The sequence below is a fragment of the Parasteatoda tepidariorum genome, chromosome 10, assembly GCF_043381705.1.
Source record: "Parasteatoda tepidariorum isolate YZ-2023 chromosome 10, CAS_Ptep_4.0, whole genome shotgun sequence".
Classification (NCBI taxonomy): Eukaryota; Metazoa; Arthropoda; class Arachnida; order Araneae; family Theridiidae; genus Parasteatoda; species Parasteatoda tepidariorum.
The window spans coordinates 23,167,274-23,187,468 of NC_092213.1; the positions used below are offsets into that span (position 1 = coordinate 23,167,274).

The following is a 20,195-nucleotide window of genomic DNA, read 5'->3' on the forward strand; positions in this document are numbered from 1 at the left end:
AAATATATTGTTACTGATAATAATACTAATAGAATATTAAATGGATTAGAATTTTTATTTTGAATGGCAAAAAGCAAAATATCTTTAAGAGGGATGCTGTCATACCGTGATTCAAATTAGTCATATTTTTTATAAATCAGACTTTATAATTAATTGAAAATAAACACAAAACTTCTTTTTATTATCAATGGTAATTAAAAATGAACTTATATTTGGAATCTTTTTAATGAAATTTTTAATTTTCATTTGTTTTATAATTAGTTCTATGTTTTGTTTTAGTTTAGAAAATTAACCCAATATCTCTTACCAATGGTTGTTCAAGGCTATAAGAACAGATAACTTCATGCGGTATTTTATAAATGATCCGACTTTTGAAACCATTGAAATAAAAACATAAAATTTCGGAAAGCTGGGATAAGTTAACTCAGGTAACTGTTTTTTTCTATTTTTGTATTCTAAAAAATTCTTTTAGGTTATAATTTTTAAATCCTAATTAATACTAACATCAAATATAAAAACGTTATAATTTTTAAGTTATACTTTTTTTTTAATATATTTGATATTTTGCAGAGGAAAATGCTATCTAACTGTAGAAAAAATCTACTTATCAAACTTTTAAATAAAATAAAAATATTTAATATTAATCTGGTATTTTAAGCCTGGATTTTAAAGTTATTTAAAAAAATGAAGATTTAAAATTTTTTTGTAAAAAGTCAACTGCTACTTCTTGACAAAATGTTTTGTTTCTTCTGACTGATTAAAAATAAATTAATTTAATGAGTTTTATATAAATACCATCATGTTTTGCATACAATGAAACAATGTTCAACAAAAAGAAAAAAAAGATTTTTTTTTTCAAATACTTGAAGCATTTATTACAAACAACATGAAAAATACATAAATTGCATAGAATATTTAAATGTGAAGAACTAACTTTCCATCTTGGAGGTAAGGTTTAACTTAAAAATCACAGAGGTGGGAGTAGTAGAATCAGCTACTACAATTTGCTGGCCATCAACAATCCCCAAATCTAAGAATTATTAATATAATATATTAATAATTATTTATAATTTTTATATATAATTTGGAATTACAATAAATTCCAAATTTAAAAATAAAATCTGAATCACATGAACAACATGAAGTATTAAAATAAGTTGCATGGTTACATATATCTGGGGTGTAAGGAGGAATTTTGTTTTAAGAAAAATATTAGCTTAAACAATACAGAGAGTAAATCCATATTTTGTTTCATATTTTACAACACTTTGCTTTTTGTACAGGTTTATGGATGAAAACGTTATTTTTAACATCGACTTTAAACTTTGAAGAGGTTTCAAAATTTTTAACAACAATAAAAAAATATAAAAATTTTGATAAATTTCATGAGAATATACTTAGTTTCTTTATGGTCATGAATAAGCTTTGTCTTAGAATTTTCAATTTGCTATTTTTTAAGCTTGATGAGATTGAGTAGAAGACAAAAATATCTTTGGATCACTAACAAAAACTATCCTATCAAACTTTGAGCAATAGACATACATAGCAAAAATATCAGTCTTATAACCATTACCAGTTTCCAGAAGCTTATGGAAATAGTCTATTGCACATACTCTTCAGGATAGCTTTTGACTCACTAGATGTAACTATTACATACATAAATTAATATTTGTACAAGCATTAAAATCCTTGAAAGATTCTCTCTATAAGAACTGCACTATCTGAGCAGCGCAATCATCAAGGAAAGACAATACACAAATCGAATGGGGCGGAGCATTTTAACTGCTTCCGTTTAAATGTTTATTTTTGCATCTTATTAAGGTTTTATCCAAAGCAAGGAAAGAGGTTCAAATAGTTCTATCACATAACGAACTCTGTTTTGTGTATGTTTGAGGAAGGGGAAAAAACTCTTTGCATGCTTCAGAACTGGGTTTTGTTTATCAAAGAAAAGATTACACCTTCATGAGGAAAATATTTATGTTTTGGTTAACAGTTAACTTAGATACATCACAGAATGAAAATTTTACTAGTGAATGAAAGGAAACTAAATGTTAGATATCATAGAGGGACATTAAATAATATCAATAATAAGTAGGACATTAAATTATATCTTCAAATAGTCATAAAAAGGAGCAGTAGAAAAAAATTGTAGAAAAATAATTTATAACCATAAAACAAAACAATAAAATGTGTTAAGAAAATATGGAAATATGAAACTTAAGGAGAGAACATTTTGTGTATAAGTCATAAAATAAACAAAATTGAACAAAATGGACACAGTTTTATCTATACAGCAGGAGTCAAGAGTCTCTAGTTTTAAAAAAAATGAATTAAAAAAATAAGTAAAGTGAGGGGATAAGTAGATCATTAATATAATAAACAAAATGAAGAGCAAAAAATAGATAATGTAAAGAAACTTCAATAAAGGAAGATAAATTATGTCAAAGTTACCTTTTAAGGTTTTCTTTAAATTGGGTCTTGTAGCAACTTCAATAGACTGAATGGATTGCATATACAAAGTTTTATGTTTTCCGTCTATGGAAGTTGTTAACCCAGGAGACTTCATTTGGCTGAAAATAAAAATACAAGTTAGAGCCATGCTTAAATCCCAGAACTGGATTTTTGCTTGAAATTAAAGTTTAGGGCAGGTGAAATTTTCTTATAATAGACTGATATGAAATGAAAAACTAAAAAGAATAGTTTTATGAAGGGGTCTTCTCAGTGTAACATTTTAGTACAAAAACAGTTTAAATGTTCACACCAAGTAAATTTTGTATTGGTTTACAGCAGTGGTTCTCCACCTGTTTTGCTCGGCAATTTTTTTAAAAATCCAAAAAGAAATTGGTAAACCAGTGTAATAGTACAAGGATCATTAAAATTTGACAAAACATTTATTTTCCATAATGCACAATAGTTGATAACAAGAAGCAAAAACATAATCATAAAACATCTTGGTATTTGTAGCTAATATAAAATTAATCCAACAAACCAACTGGTTCTATGTAAAGCATAAGTTAAACAAAAATACTCTTCACTGAATATTTGCAGCTGTCCTGATATAAAGAAGTTAAAAGCAGACAGCTCGAGCTTTAGATCAGGTTCTGCATTTATTCTCAAAATAAATTTCTATTAAATTTTTAAGTATGTTGTAGTAAAATTTCAATAAAAAAAAAATTTGATATAGTGAACAACATTCGTATTTAAGTAGTTGTAGTTAACTACGAATGTTACATAATGGACCATTTTGGTTTTAATACATCAGGCTGTGTAGTCAAATCTTTCAACAAAAATAAGCATCCTTTAAGTACTTTTTAAGCACTAAAAATATTTTTAAGCACCATATACATTAACAAAATGCAAAATAATTTTTAAGACTTTACCTGATCATGATAAAATAATTAGTTTCTGACAAAGAACTTTTTTCTTGATTATATTAGTCACCATAAAAAGATTGAGAGATCTTTCGGTTCGACTACAGAGGGTGGAAAATGAAGCCAGAAATTGAGAATACCTTGCAAAATGCAACAAAGTTGCACATGAGAGTGCAAGAACCACACTGAACCATCCAGTTCAGTAGAGGCACATGCGAACTCTCAAGTATTTCATCAAACATGTAAAATGTTAGGCGCTTTCATACGCTATGTATCGACGGTAGGCGGAAATGGATTGTGGTTGAATGAATTGTAAAAACATTGAATAGAACAATGTGAAAACAGTGTGCATAATATGTGGCAAAAAGCAACAGGGTAAAGAAAAAATCTCTTCATCAAAAAGGGAAAATTAATCACTTTTTAAAAGCATCCAATAAAAAAAACCTTTAAGGGCTTTTAAAAAACGAAGTCGCAAATAAGCACTTTTTAAAACCACTACACACCATGTATATAAATCCAGCACCTTCTTTTAAAAAAAAGAATTGCATAACTTCATTTCAAGGACAGAAAAAACAGTCAAATTTGGGCAATCTTATGACAGGATAAATCAACAATTTCTTTTTCCCTCAATAAAATTAGGTACAGGTGTCTTTAAACATTACAATTCTTATATGTATCCCACATCATTCCCAGTTGCACCAACTAGATAAATATTCATTAAAAGTTAATTGAATTTTCAGATGTTGTTGAGAGAACCAAAATACTTATATTAATTTATGAACAAATCCAAAAATTGAAACCTTGCTATAACATTTTAGAATTTATTACACACACTGAAAATGATGACACCTGGGACTTGTAATGACAATTATAATTCCTTTAATTTAGAAGAGATATTAATTAAGTATGAAAGCTTTCGAAGCCAACCAATATTTAATATACACAAGAAAACTTTATAAACATGATCAAGAAGAAATAATTAATACTTTCAAATTAATAAATGTACATTATATTTGAAGTATATTGAAAATAATTTGTAAATTACAATATTTATGTTTATTTTTTTTTAAAAAAATTGTGAAAAAGCAGTTTTAGCATTTGGTAAAAATTAATCTGCTTAATTCAATACATAATAAATGGTGGACCTCTATAGAAAACCTGGCATTTAACACTAAAACATTATAAAAATTTATCATATTACTGATTTTAAATACTAATAAAACAAAGGATATTATAAAGAGAGCTTACTATTCAGCGTTTTCTATGAGAAAGTCAATTACATCTTGCAATTTATCAAGCTCAGAGAATGTTAATGTATGCACTATTTGACTACAGGCCAAACAATTATCCTATAAAAATACAACAATGTAAATAATCTGCACAACTTCGTAAAAAATTCTTAAATATTTATTTTAAAAAATACAAATATCTAATAAAATGCTAATAAAATACAAAATATCTTGTTTATAAGGGCAATAGTTTTCATTAATGAATTTTTTAGTAAATGCATTAAATCATTATATTTACAGAGCACTATTTTATTCTCCAAAAATTTTACATGTTGGAACTTGACATTTAATTTATCTTTCATAACTCATTTGGTTGCTTTGCAAGAAATTTTTTCACATCAAAAATATGTTTTAGGAAACATTAATTAAAATATGAGATAGTGAAAATAATGATTGCCAAAAGAAATATATTTTTTTAAAACTAGAAGTAATAAATTTAAATTTCAGAAAAAAAATTAACAACACAATGTAATTTCTTTAAAAGAAAAAAGAAGCTACTAAAGTAAATTGGTTTAATCATACAAAGTAAACCTTTATGAAAACTTGATTTTAAAGACTATTCGATAAAATTGCAGTACAATTTTTTTAAAGCCTATTCTCCCACAAAAATAGCAATATGAAAATACTGGGGGCTTTGCCTCTGTTCACTAACTCCAACGATTGTTTCATAATCATTTTTATTTTAATCAAAAGATCAAAAATTTTTTATTATATTAATACAAATTTAGTTCCACAAACTTAGTTCCGGATTCAATCAGGATAAAACTAAAACCTAATAATTTGTTTAGCTACAAATATAAATTAATCCTCAAACTTGTGTTTTAAATTCTTATTTAAAAATTTTTTTATGCATACAACTACTTAAATATTTTTTCGGCAAAACATTAGAGTGATTTGTGTATTTAGTAAAAGTNTTCTTATATGTATCCCACATCATTCCCAGTTGCACCAACTAGATAAATATTCATTAAAAGTTAATTGAATTTTCAGATGTTGTTGAAAGAACCAAAATATTTATATTAATTTATGAACAAATCCAAAAAGTGAAACCTTGCTAATACTTTAGAATTTATTACACACACTGAAAATGATGACACCTGGGACTTGTAATGACAATTATCATTCCTTTAATTTAGAAAAGATATTAATTAAGTATGAAAGCTTTCGAAACCAACCAATATTTCATATATACAAGAAAACTTGATAAACATGATCAAGAAGAAATAATTAATATTTTCAAATTAATAAGTGTAAATTATATTGGAAGCATAGTAAAAATAATTTGTAAATTACAATATTTATGTTTTTTTTTTTTTTTTTTTTAAATTGTTAAAAAGCAGTTTTAGCATTTGGTAAAAATTTCCTGCTTAAACATTCAATACACAATAAATGCTGGACCTCTATAGAAAACCTGGCATTTAACACTAAAATTTAAAAACTTATCATATTACTGATTTTAAATACTAATAAAAAAATGATATTATAAAGAGAGCTTACTATTCAGCATTTTCAATGAGAAAGTCAATTACATCTTGCAATTTATCAAGCTCAGAGAATGTTAATGTATGCACTATTTGACTACAGGCCAAACAATTATCCTATAAAAATACAACAATGTAAATAATTTGCACTACTTCGTAAAAAATTCCTAAATAATATTTTTAAAAATACAAATATCTAATAAAATGTGCATTAAATAGTTATATTTAGAGAGCACTATTTTATTCTCCAAAAATTTGCTGGAACTTGACATTTAATTTATCTTTCATAACTCATTTGGTTAATTTGCAAGAAATTTTTTCACATCAAATATATGGTTTAGGAAACATTAATTAAAATATGAGATTGTGAAAATAAAGATTGCCAAAAGAAATATTTTTTTTTAACTAGAAGAAATAAATTTAATTATTAGAAAAAATTAACAACACAATGCAATTTCTTTATAAGAAAAAAAAAGCTACTAAAATAATTTGGTTTAATCATACAAAGTGAACCTTTAGGAAAACTTGATTTTAAAGACTATTCGATAAAATTGCTGTAAATTTTTTTTAAAGTCTATTCTTGCACAAAAATAGCAATATGAAAATACTGGGGGCTTTGCCCCTGTTCACCAATTCCTATAATTCTTTCACAATCATTTTTATTTTAATCAAAAGATCAACAATTTTTTATTATATTAACACAAATTTAGTTCCACAAACTTAGTTCCTGATTTGATCAGGATAAAACTAAAACCTAATAATTCGTTTAGCTACAAATGTAACTTAATCCCCTAACTTGTGCTTTAAATTCTTATTTAACATTTGGTTACACATACAACTTCTTAAATATTTTTTTGGCAAAGAATTAGAGTGATTTGTGTATTTAGTAATAGTATGAAAGTTGATTCTTAAGACAGCTTCAGAATTTTAAATAGTTATTTGTTTATTTCATATTCATTGTTTTAATTGCATATGTTGTAAGCACACAGTTTTACACAAAAACTATAGCATAAAAAATTATTACGAAAGTAAATACACCTTATTGGCTGTTTACTAGCAGTAAAACGGTGACTTAATATATTTATCATATAAATAATGTAACATAAAGTATGCACATACTTTATAACATAATAAAAGAATACCACTTTTAATTTTCAGCCTCTAATTTTAAAAAATAATTCAAGCAAAAAACATATTGACAGAGAATAATATTGAGAAGAGTGAATAAATAGATATTACTAGCAATAGATAATATAATCCACAAACCGATACAGTTAAAACTTTAATATCATTCTGATGAAAGTCAAAGATNGGGTACAAGAACAGTGTCAATATTATAAAGTATTTTATTTAAAATATAATTTTTTTAATGTTATTTTATAATTTTTGACTCATAGAATAGAGTGCTAGCCAGGTCACCTTATGGGAATGAGGTGACCTGGAAAGATTCTCTATTCTTTCCGAAACCATGAGAGTTTAACAGGGTAATAATGAACCAAATTTTGATGCAAGCGAAGTATTGCTAAGTTGATAGTATTTCAACTGTTTGGCAATAAATTTTCGTCTAAAAGTGGGTATAACAGTTGGTAAAATAATATTTTAACTAAGAAAATGAGTAAATAATTTAAATTAGTAAAATTAAGAAAAATCAAAGAAAAAATTCCAGCTTTTCTTTAAAAAATCCCTGACTTTTCCAGGTTTCTGTCTAAATCTCCCTGATTTTTTCAGGTTTCTTCCAGCATAAAAAAATTCCCTGATAATTCCAGGTTTTCAAGGTTTTCCAGGTGGGTGGCCACCCTGTTATTTCCTGATATCTGTGAATCAATGGTCTTAAAATATGCAAAATTCTCAAGAAATTCACAAGCCCTGTTCCTAGTTTTTAGACCTGGAAGGATGATATGAAACTTCGGGGTATACCCAGAAAAAATAATTATAAAAAACCAAAAATATTATTTTACCTAGTAGCTAATTTAAAAACCTCTGTGGCACAAGCAGCAGCTATAACAGCATTAGTAGACGCTACAGCAGGAATTATATTTTTAATGACACCTAGAAGATTTTTATTTTAAAAAGAATGAGAAACACAGTTCTGTAAAGAATCCTGTATTAATAATCAAGAATTAGTTCAAAAATAAAATAAGAACATTAAAAATATTACCTTGAGTAAGCCTATAAGTGACACCAGATATATTATATTCAGCAGCTCTTTCAAGAGCTTTTTCATAAATCCATTTCACATGTTGAGGGTCATCTCCATCAATGGCTTCATCTTCTAAAAATAAGAAGATATCTTAAAATAAAATTTTGCATAAATATAGACCATGAGATACATAAAAAACTAATAATAAAAATTGGTTTAAAGAATAAATTTATTAAATTTGCATACAAATTTAGTAATATAAATGTAAATCAAAAAGTTAGTACTTATCCATAAGCCTGGTGCAATTAAATTTCTTTATGACGATTACTATAAGATTTTTTTTCCGAAACTAGAATTTATTTGCTGAGAATTAGAGTTATTTATTTATTACATATTTAAATTTATATGAACTGTGCACAATATTATAATAAAAATTTTGCCTACAATTTAATATTACAAATTTACATAAAAACTTTATCATGAGCATTGCTAAATATTAAATTTATACAAAAATTATACAAAAATGTTGAAAATTTAGATAAAATTTAATAGAGAGCCCTTAACTGAATATGACTTTTGCATAAAATTCAATGAGAATTATACATTAAAACTTATAAATGTAATTTTAAGATTAAAAAAAAACAATATGAATCTTGCATTAAATTTAATAGATGGAACTTTACACAAACATTTAATAATCTGATTTTAACATACAAAATTAGTAAGAATTTTTGCTTAGAATTTAATAATATGAATTTTATGATGAAATTTAATTACAGGAATTTAACACAGAAATTTAATATTAATTACGCATAAATTTAGATTAATTTTGCATAAAAAGTTATGAAAAATTTTTATGCATGAAAATTTTATAATGATAATTTAACATGAAAACTAACTATTGAATAAGTAATAAGAAATGATTTGGTCTCAGAAGAATTCACGATACACTGAATAAAAGAATTTCTTTTTTGTATCATACAATAGTGAATAATATTGAAAATTCTAATTAAACAACTTATTTGGAAAAATAATTCTAGTTAGTAATGAGGAGTAGATTATGGAAATAATTACTTCGTTCTTTTGGCCAAAGTAAAACTTTCACATACTCAATGCAGTGTTCAGGCAGTCGCGGTGTTTGAGCAATTGTACAAAGTGGAAATGTAACCTATGAGAGTGTTTCATATTGATATAAACACTTAATTGAAAAATATAGTAAACACATTTAACTCTACAAGGCGTTAATGTAGTATACATTTTCATTCGAGATGATTTAAAAAAATATACATTTTGATAAAATTAAATAAAATCAATTTTATATAAATCATATAGAGATTTAAAAAATATTTTATAAATATACACAATTTAAAATTTTCAAAATATTTTTGTTTAAAAATCTAGTTAAAATAAAAGTAAACTCCTTAGTGCTCTTTTTATTTGTTTAGAAATGTAATCTATAAATAATGAGTCAGATGTTATTTCATGAAATTCAAAAGTATTATGTCTACAGTTGCTAAAGCATTTAGATATCACCAATTTTTTATATATATTTTTTTAATAAAAGTTCTAACATTTTTCCCATTACAAATTTTTAATTTATGATATTTTTATTTACCAAAATCTATCTGTTACATGTGAGCTGTTGAGTAGATCAAACATATCTGCTTGCTGTCTATTTCTTACAATAAATTTCTTAAGAATTTAGTAATTAAAAAGTATATAATCTTTATGTTGTCATAATCAACTCTTTATTAAATATGTAGTAATTGTGTGCCTTCTATTTGGGCACACTTCAGTGATTTTAATTCCAAAATAGATTAATTATTTCACAAGAAATCTACTAAAACACAATACACATGTTAGGGATGAAACAAAAATTAAAGAGAGACCAAGGTAAAACCGGATAAAGATGAGATTTAAAGTGCAAGGAATAGCTAACGTTTACACCCTTAAGTGTCTAAAACAGAGTCTTACCTCAGAGTCTCAATCAAACCTTAGAGAAAAACATTATCCAATATCTATGATTCAAATTATCAACTGGGCAATGGCCTGTAACCTTAAAAAAACAGAGGGATAGTGAATCCCAATATAGAGCGAGACAACTAGCCACTAACACCAAAAGTTTATGTATTACCTAGTAATACAATGTTTCCCAAAGTGTGGTAGGTGTACCCCCAGGGGTACGGGAACAGTTTAGGAGGGGTACGCGTTCTTATGCGAAATATCTTGCAACAAACAAAAATTACAAAAATTTTATTAAAAAACAAAGCTAGTCATGAAAATTTACAATTACGTATTCTATCGGTTATTTTTTGCAAAGTTAACAGTTAATAATTAGTGGTGTCAACAGTCAGTTTTAATTTTTGTGCAATTTTTTTATGCTAAAAAATACATTCATTCTTTTATTAGTGGTACACAGCGTTACAAAAAATTTAGAAAGGGTGCACGAAAGTCATAAGTTTGGAAAACAGTGTAGTAATATATTGCTTTATTAATGCATGTAACATAAAATTTCGGCTTTAACCAACCACTCAGGATTGGCTACATTAAGTTTAAACCATTGAAAGGTGAAAAAGTTGAAGATTTTTTGATCTTTAACTGAGTAGAATCAAATTCCATACTTTAGCCCCTTACACTTAGGTTTATCTTTCATTTTTGCTTTACCCATAACACAAGCTATGACTAAAAAGGCTCACAATAAATCATATCATGACTGATGTATTATATACAGTTACTAACAAATATAATATGATAATGAAAATTACTTGAGGAGGGTACAAATCTAATGTACAATCTATGCATGCAGTCATAGATGGCAACATTACTCTGACATTTCCTTTGAAGCCTTCTGTACCACCATCAATCATTGGAATAAGAGAGCCATCTTGTTCACTTTCTTCAGCATTGATACCAATCTTCATAAATATAGCAAATGTAAGCTTAATTCATTTTTATAAAAATGCATGCAAATTAAATGTACTTTTAAATTATATATATGTTACATTCTAAATGACACATAAAATTTATTCACTTTATATTTTTAAAAAAAATTTAAAATCTATTATTTTATAATTAAATTAACTTTTTAAGGAGTAGTTTAAATACTATGCAATACCTAAAAAAGTTTGAAACAAGCTAATTTTGACAAGGGACCAACCAACCCAATTCAAGACATTCAATTAATTCTCAAGAACCAAGGTTAAACAAAAAACTTTAATAAAAAAAAAGGTTTCATTAAAAAAAAAAAAAAACGTGCATCAGTGATTTGTGATTTGCTTATTTTAACCACAAATAGGGGTAGGGTTCAAGACCACAACAATATACCTCTATTGACAATTGCATCAAATGTTAAACTATAAAATATAATTTCAGCTAAATTAAAAATATCCTAAAAAATTGCTACGATTAAAAGAGTACCCAGGCGGTTTTCACTGCTTTACAGAACCTAATTTATAAAAGAAGGAACATAAATTAAATTAACTTTAAAACTTTTTAACAAAAAACTTTAAAAATTATTTCTGTTAAGTTGAAGTTTTAATTCCAGAAATTATAATCAGTTATAATTTCTAGAATTTGCTTCATCATATAGTTGGAGGATAAGCCACAACAACTATTTAATTGAAGAATTCAAACAAAAATATGCCTAATAATAAAGAAATAAAAATGTGTGCAGTAATTAAATGTTAAAAAATTAAAACACTTTCATATTTTTCCCTTTTGCTTGTTATCCTCTTTTTATGATCAGCATATAGTTATTTTTACCAAGAAAATAAAAGAAAGAGATAATTTCAATTACAACAAATCAGGTCTTGGAAATAATTTAATTAAAATATTTAATGACAAAGAATTGTTTTATCAGTACATTTACTTTTTATTGGTAAAATAAAATAATTATTGTTTATGTTGCTCTACTAAATAATTACCAGCATTCCATTAATCCATCTCCTGGCAACAATTGAATCCAAGCCACAAACAATAATATGAAATTCTATAAATAAAATTGCTTTAATATTTCATATTTATGAAATGTATTTCTAAAATTATTAAACTATATAAAATATTCATTACAAGATTTAAAACAAACATATAATATTGTCTGCTTCAAAACAACATCAAAAATATAATTTTCTTATAAACAATAAAAAAAACTGATTTTAAATTTTAAATCAATTTCTTTCAATTCTTAATACATGGTAGTTTTTATTATTCTGCAAAATTTAAATTCAACTTTCCTAAGCCCTAAAAAAAGGAAAGATAAAAACCTAAGATAGTTTTTTTTTTAAATTTTATAAATCTAACTTATACATGCCATGTGTCCTAATTTATTATATGTAATGGATGTAACAAGAGTAAAAGACAAAACAAGGTTTATCTAGGTTGAATTTTAAAAAAAAATATTGCAAAACACATTAACGTTCTATTAATTATAATATATACACATTTTCTTACATTATTTGCGTTTTATAATTATTAATAATATATTATATTTTTAATAATTATAATGAAAATGTTAGAGTAAGTATAAAAATGTAATAATAATCACTTACTTCGATAGAAAGAATCATCGTAATCTTGGATTTTTTTAAAATGACTACATTGTGTTAAGCACACTAAAATAACTATTTAAGTAAAATATTTTAATAAAAACATTTTTTATCAGTAAAATTCAGATCATTACTAATGTAGTTTTTGTAAAGAAAATTATTTTTGGTAGTAGAAACATTAATCAATAATTAAATTTGTGAATTATTTTTTATACATAATTGCTTTAAAAATGCCATCATACACACAACTGTTAAAAAGTGAGAGGAAAATAATTTTTTTTTCTATTACCAAGACCCAAAAATTAATATGTATATAAATATATATTAGATAGATATAGGTGACTGGTACCTTTCTAAATAGAAAAACCATAGAATAATAAGGAGGTTCCTAATTAATTGCTTCCTTTAATTCTGAATAAAATATTGAATAAGTAATCTATAGAACATTCCTTCCCAACTAATGCTCCACAAATTAATACTTATGTTAGTATAAGTATAAATTATATTTATATACAGGATGCATAGCTATATCTTTCAACAAAAAATAAGCACCTTTTAACAAATAAGCACTTTTCAACAAAAAATAAGCACATTTTTTAAGCACATTTTATGGAAATAAGCACATTTTATGGAAATAAGCACATTTAGGAAAGCACATAGGATAAGCACATTTTTATGGAAATAAGCACAAAAAATAAGCACATTTTATGGAAAACTGAGCCTGAAATTGAGAATATCTTGCAAAATGCAGAGTTACTCATGAGAATGCAATAATCTCACTGAACCCAGCTCAGTAAATGCATGTGCGGACTCGTAAGTATTTAATCAAAGTCTCAAACACGTAAAATGATTGGACCGGTGGTAAGCCAAATTAGATTGTGGTTGAATAAATTGAGAAAACGTTGAATAGAACAATGTGAAAAGCATGCTTTTGCATATTATGTGGCGAAAATCGACATGATAAAGAAAAAAATCTAATTTTCAAAAAGGTAAATTAAGCACTTTTTAAAAATGCCCAATGAAAAAAGCACCTTTAAAGGCATTTTAAAAATGAAAATCTAAAATTAGCACCTTTAAGCACTTTTTAAAAATGCTTCGCACCATGTATATAGGGTTAAGGTTAAATATCTTTCATTATAGAGCGTATGTGAATGATAAAAAACAAACTGGCCAAAAATTGTTTGTAATCATGCCTACAGCCAAAATTATTAATCTTACCAGTTCTTCGAGAGAATTGGCTTGAAAAACCCTGTGATAAAATAATTATCAGTGTCTTCTATAAAAAATAATAAAAAAACTACAAGTAAAAATAGTAGAACCAATATATGAAAGGAAGAAAGGGTTTGAATTTACTTATTTTCAGTCAAAGGTAAGAGAGTGGGATCTTAAATTGTCACAAATAAATTGAAGTTGAAAAATTTGAACTTCTGCTATTCGGAATTTCAAAATGACCATAAACATCAATAATTTTTGATGCTTCTAATCAATCAAATAATAAAATATTTTTATTTTGATCATAGAGGATAAAAATCTCAATCATATTAGAGAAAGCAAAATGCTTTAATGCAAAGGATACGGAGTTACATTACACCCTTCAATGTGCTTGTTTATATAGGCAGCAGCAACTTCAGCTTTAGGTTTTCCAACATCTGATGCCCTGAAATAAAAATATATTATTGCATGTTTTTGATTAGCAAAGAATTTTAAAAAAAAATACTTTTTACAATATTTCACTGTATTGATACTTAAATTCAGCTGCAATATTAAACAGTTCCCCCAAATAATAAAAACACAAATATTTTCTAATGCCTAGAAAAGATTAAACTCTAACTGTTATTAAAAATGATCTTTATACTAAATTCTTTTGACTAATTTGTCATTTAAAAGAAAAAGCATTATCGAACATAAAAAAACTAACCGGTGTTTCCTCCAATATTTTAACACATTACTAAAGATAAACTAACTCAGTAATTGCCATATGATCACAAATGACTCAGTAGCAAATGAGTCTACTGATAGGTTTAGCATAAGGATTTTGACATGTGACATTTTTTTCACTTGCTCGCTTTTAATCTATTTTTTTTTTTATAAACACTGAATGTTATTCAAGATAGTAAACTAAGAAAATTTTGTTTTTCATTAATTTTGTTAACATAATGCACAACTCTCTTATTGAAAAACAAAGGGAAAAGCTGGTTTTTCAACTGGAAAAACAACAGGTAAAAGGATGACTTTCAGTGCCATAAATGCTCAGGGGGTGAAACCAAGGACAGATTAGAGTAATAATGTAAGGTATAATAATAACACAAATATAAAAACTCTTTTTTTCAATTAAAAATCGCAAATGGTAAGTTTTTTATTAAAATCTATATACATTGTGTAGAGGTTTTAATAGGAATTCTTTCATTTATGATCCTTAATCATTGTTTTTAATGAAATATGAGACACAGTATCTCTGTGCTTTTTAAGAAATAAACATCAATTTTTAATCAAATTCATGTTCTAGTTAAATATGTTAAATATGATCTGTACCTGTACTACAAAGAAAAGAATTCCTTTTCAATTCTACAATCAATCAGTAAAAAGCATGACTTTTTTTATTAATTACATAATTATTAGATACACATTTAAACTAGACTAATAAAATAAATTTTCATGAAATTGATAGAATGTACAATGCGCAGTTTTAAACATTAAAGTACTAGACTAATACTTTATTTAAAATAAAAAGAACTGTTTTTATTAGTGCATGACTCTAATACTAAACCAGTTTCAATTATACTTTCAAACCTCAACTCTCCTACTTACATTTGTATATAACAAACAAAAATTGTAATGATTTTCTGACTGTTAAATTACATGATTTTCAGTCAACGACTTTAAAATTTGAAGGTGAAAAAATAATAAAGCTCTTGGAGTAAGGGAGCAGTTGGAATGAAACCGGTTATGAATTACAACCGGAATCAGTTTCCAGCAGGAATTGTGAAGCTTGAGATAAGAAAAATCATCTCCCAAAGGAATGCAACAACATTCCATCTGGAATTATCATTCCACAGATTAAAATGCTTATTGAATAGAATGAAATTATTAAAATTAATATAGCAAAAATGAAGCTAAAAATTGGGTTGATATATAATTTGTGAATTGTATTACATATATAAAACAAAAACTAAAAGAAAAAGTTAAACATGAACTAATTTAGTCCTGTTAATTCACTGAATTCTAATTACAGAAGTTTCAAAGTAGATAAATTAATTATTTTTTAGTGATTTTTATAAACAGAGTTGGAACAATCAAAACAACTTATGATAGTGAATTTGTATCAAACAAGGTACATTGTCCTGTCCTTTTTTTTTTTTTTTTTTGGGGANTTTTTTTTTTTTTTTTTTTTTTTTTTTTTTTTGGAGATTTATTGAGAAACATAATTTCTAATTTGTTGAATTGCAAGAAGTGTGATTTCTTTGCAATTTTTCAATTCAACATTTGTCCAATGAGCCTTTTTGTAACCAAATTAACATTCTTTCCAAGCATTTACTCAACCTACTCAGGGAGATAAACTTTAATGAAAACTTCTTAAAAAACAAACAAGCAAATAAATGGGGTGATATATAAAAAACAATAAAATTTTGATTCTGGTATCCAGCCTTATCAGTTAGCCATAATTAATATTTACTAATATAGGGAGTTCCCATTGTAGTTGGCATTCTATTAATAAACACTATTAAAGGTTTCAAATGAAAAACAGAATCTAATCCCTACTAAATACCAACATTCAGAAAAACTAAAACTTAGCAATCGATACCAAATTATTGTTTTCCTTCTTTAGAAATAATTAAGATTAAATTAAAAAACAAAACTATAATAAATAAATCATTACAATACATAATATACTCAAATACATAACATAAAATATTTACCTAAATAAGAACTGCCGATTTAGATTGGAAATTTCAATTGTATCCATATCAATGACATCAATATTTCGAAATCCAAGCATAGCCTATTATAAACAGAAAATTTTATTTGAGATTACAAGTTTAGAATTTAATTACAGAGGAAAGTCCCATATCCGGAATCGTCGGGACTGCAACAAGTTCGAAAAGTAGATTTTTTCATATAATAGGTCTTTAAGGTATACAAACATCAAAACATTCTTATTCAATAAAAAATAATAAATAGACGATAATTGATATTAATTTCAATCAACAACTAATAAATCCACGTGGTTTGTGTGGTTGTGCTATTTTTGTTACAATTTTCCACATGGTTTTTTAAATCTTAGATATTTTAATATGCTATTATAACTTACAGCGAATTTCGAATATAAATTCAAATTCTTAAGTCAAAATTATTAAACAGGAGGTAGGAAAAATAAACAACCATTACTACACTAATTCAAATTGGAACAGTGCACAAGGCAGCTAAAGCCAAATTCAAATTATATAAACTAGTAACAATATAAAATTACTTAAAAATGATTTAAAATATTTTTTTAATAATATTGTAAAAATAATATTAACATAAAATAATATTAACATAAAATAATATTAACATAAAATAATATTAACATAAAATTGTGTGCTTACACACAATAGACACACAATTTTGTGTTAATATTATTTTATGTTAATATTATTTTTACAATATTATTTAAAAAAATTTTAAATCATTTTTAAGTAATTTTATATTGTTACTAGTTTACAGCGAATTTCGAATCACACATTTTGGTTAGTAATCATTTCTTAACCGATTCTTCGATTAGCGACATTTCCACAGTAAATCCATGTGGTTTTGCCGATAGTGTTTTCACCACTTATTAAAACAGATTCTCACTCGCTTTTAAAATCTCAATGGTATGATATTATTTTGTTTAGAAAATCTTGAATCATACATTTTGCACTCAACTATTGAAAATTCACTTTCAATCCCACGTGGATTTATGATCACATTTTTGTCTGTTATTGCTACAGATTTTCCTACTTTTTTAATGCTACATTGTCATACACAGGAAATTTTGACTCGAGCATTATTTTTTGATGCACTCGATTTGTGAAGATTTCATTGTCTACTTGGTTTTCAACAGTTTGGTTCAGTAACTTCATCGCGAATCAGCAATTTTTTCAAAAAGTGAAATTTCGCACTCCGAAATTAAGAGCGTGATTCTTAGCAGTAATAATCCTTTAGACGAGGAAAAAATTTGAGATTTTTTTCGTGATGTAGTTAAATACCGAATTTCGTTTCTGCGATATCCAATTTTTTTTTATATTGTAGTGTAAATCGGATTAAAATTGAACAAAAAACAAAACACGCAAAAATCATAAAGAAGTGGGAAAATGGCGGATTCTCATCCTGTCATACTTTTTAACAAGTCGCAAAAAAAGAAAAAAGCATTTTTCATTCAATTTTTTTTATTTATTTTTTGAAAAAGGAAAAGAGTCTATTTTGATTGTTAACCCCAACCTTCTCGCTCCCATGAAAATGAATGGGTGAGTTTTCGCTCGCTATTTCTCGCTCCTGTGATATTCACGGGCTGGAGTGTTCAGTAGTAATGCGCCAATAAGAATAAAACTAATTCATTTCTTTTGCCCAGAAAAAATTTTATTTCTCCTTTTACACAACATATAACAGTACCAGGATATTTTTAAGGTAATTGTAAATAGTTAGTTTATTTTAAACTAGATACTAGCACTAATCAAATACAACTAATTCGGCAAACTAGACACTTTTATGACAGTTTTCTGGAAAATTAACCAATCATTAAGGGGTTAAAAATGGTTCAGAAGTGAGACCCTTCCGGTAAATGGACGTCCTGATATGGGGCTATATATTATCTTTACATAAGCTCTGTCAAACAAAAATGGAAAAAAAATAATGATTCATTACTTATGTGGACCGATACAGCAATAAGCAATAACTGTATGATTTCATGATATAAATTACACATTTTATACTTAAACCATTTTATCAAAGACAGATATTTTCTACAAAATTTTACAATACCTATAGAATTTAAAGATATTGAAAACAAATATTCCAATTGAAAAGTAAAATAAAATTATATGAAAGAATTATTAATTAAATTATCAAACTTAACTCGTTACATAAAAAAAGGAAGAAAAAAAATGGACATTGTTAAAACAGGGACATATTAATAAAAGAACTGATTAGAACAATTATGAAATCAAACAGTTTTGTTTATGATTATAAGAATATAAGTTATAGATATTAAAGAAATATTGCAATAAATAAAAATGAAATTCACAAGTAGTATGAGTAATACACACAAATCATCCGGAAAATAATAGGTACTCACTAAATTTTTCAAAAGTTCACATCCAAGACCACCGGCTCCAATAACAAGCACATTACAGACATTGCGCACAAAATCAAAAACCTAAAATAATAAAACTTTTAATTACAGAAATGCATAAAGTTTTTTAACTTAAAGATTGAATACTTCAACTATAAAAAAATTGCACAAACTTGCGGTCCTGGAGAAAAGTCCTCATGAGCGAATGGGCCGTTTCTAACTAAAAGTTTTTCAACATGAGTCCATCTACCCGGCCAATCCATTATGTATCTAGTGCAGGCAAGACGTATTTAATTTTGAAAATAATAATTAATCTTTGGCAATTCTTTTTTAAAAAATAGCTGTCGAAACGGTAGCAAAACAAGTATCTACTTTCAATTGATTGTTTACATCAATGAACATTGGGTACAACATATTTTCACTACCCTCTCACAAAATTTAAAACTAGCATTTAGCTTTATAATTTTAAACAATTTTCACAAAAGTGACGTCATATATAAGGGTTAATCTCACTGCATGAAAAAATCACAGTCGCGAAATCTAAGATGAAGTAAAGAATCTGATTGCGAGTTTTTTATGGGGAAATTTGCTTCACTAATCAATACAATAGCGAATTTTTTGCCTATAGTGAGAACAGCTCCTTAAGAATCGTGTGGAGTATGAGAAGATTGGAGTAAAAAACAAGTCAAGAGGATACTTTGAACTATATATGGAGCATTTTGTGAATAATTTCATGGGAAAATTTCACATTTCTTTTTCCTTTTTCACTAGGCTACTGAGAAGTAGTAGTAGTACTTTGTTTATGTCGTACTTAGGCTTCACAACGGGTTATTGCGACGGCCTGGGAAATATTCCCGAGGAGGATCCGAAAACCTGCCGTTACAATTTTAATCCTCTGCAAAAAGGATGGCCTTCTTTCACACTGAGGAAGCTGATGTTCAGCGTACAAAGACTAGCACTTTACGGTGGAATAGTTCAAGAGCAAAAAAATAAAGTACATCGCCCTCGATCTCAGCACAGGCTAACCAAAATGGTCCCATTGAGAAGCGCGACCCATTGA

General features: G+C 26.3%; 1 protein-coding gene across 1 annotated transcript; it reads right to left on the bottom strand.

Annotated features, from left to right (window-relative positions):
• Positions 1-846: 846 nt before the first annotated feature.
• On the bottom strand, positions 847-19,569 carry LOC107446217 (Ubiquitin-like activating enzyme 3). The gene is given in 13 exon segments (XM_071186273.1): positions 847-1,030; positions 2,452-2,570; positions 4,620-4,811; positions 8,100-8,190; positions 8,300-8,413; positions 9,356-9,449; positions 11,047-11,196; positions 12,205-12,269; positions 12,829-12,872; positions 14,402-14,482; positions 16,743-16,825; positions 19,139-19,219; positions 19,309-19,569. Coding segments are annotated over 13 exon segments (1,305 nt in total). The 5' UTR covers positions 19,399-19,569; the 3' UTR covers positions 847-929.
• Between the last annotated feature and the right edge of the window lie 626 nt (positions 19,570-20,195).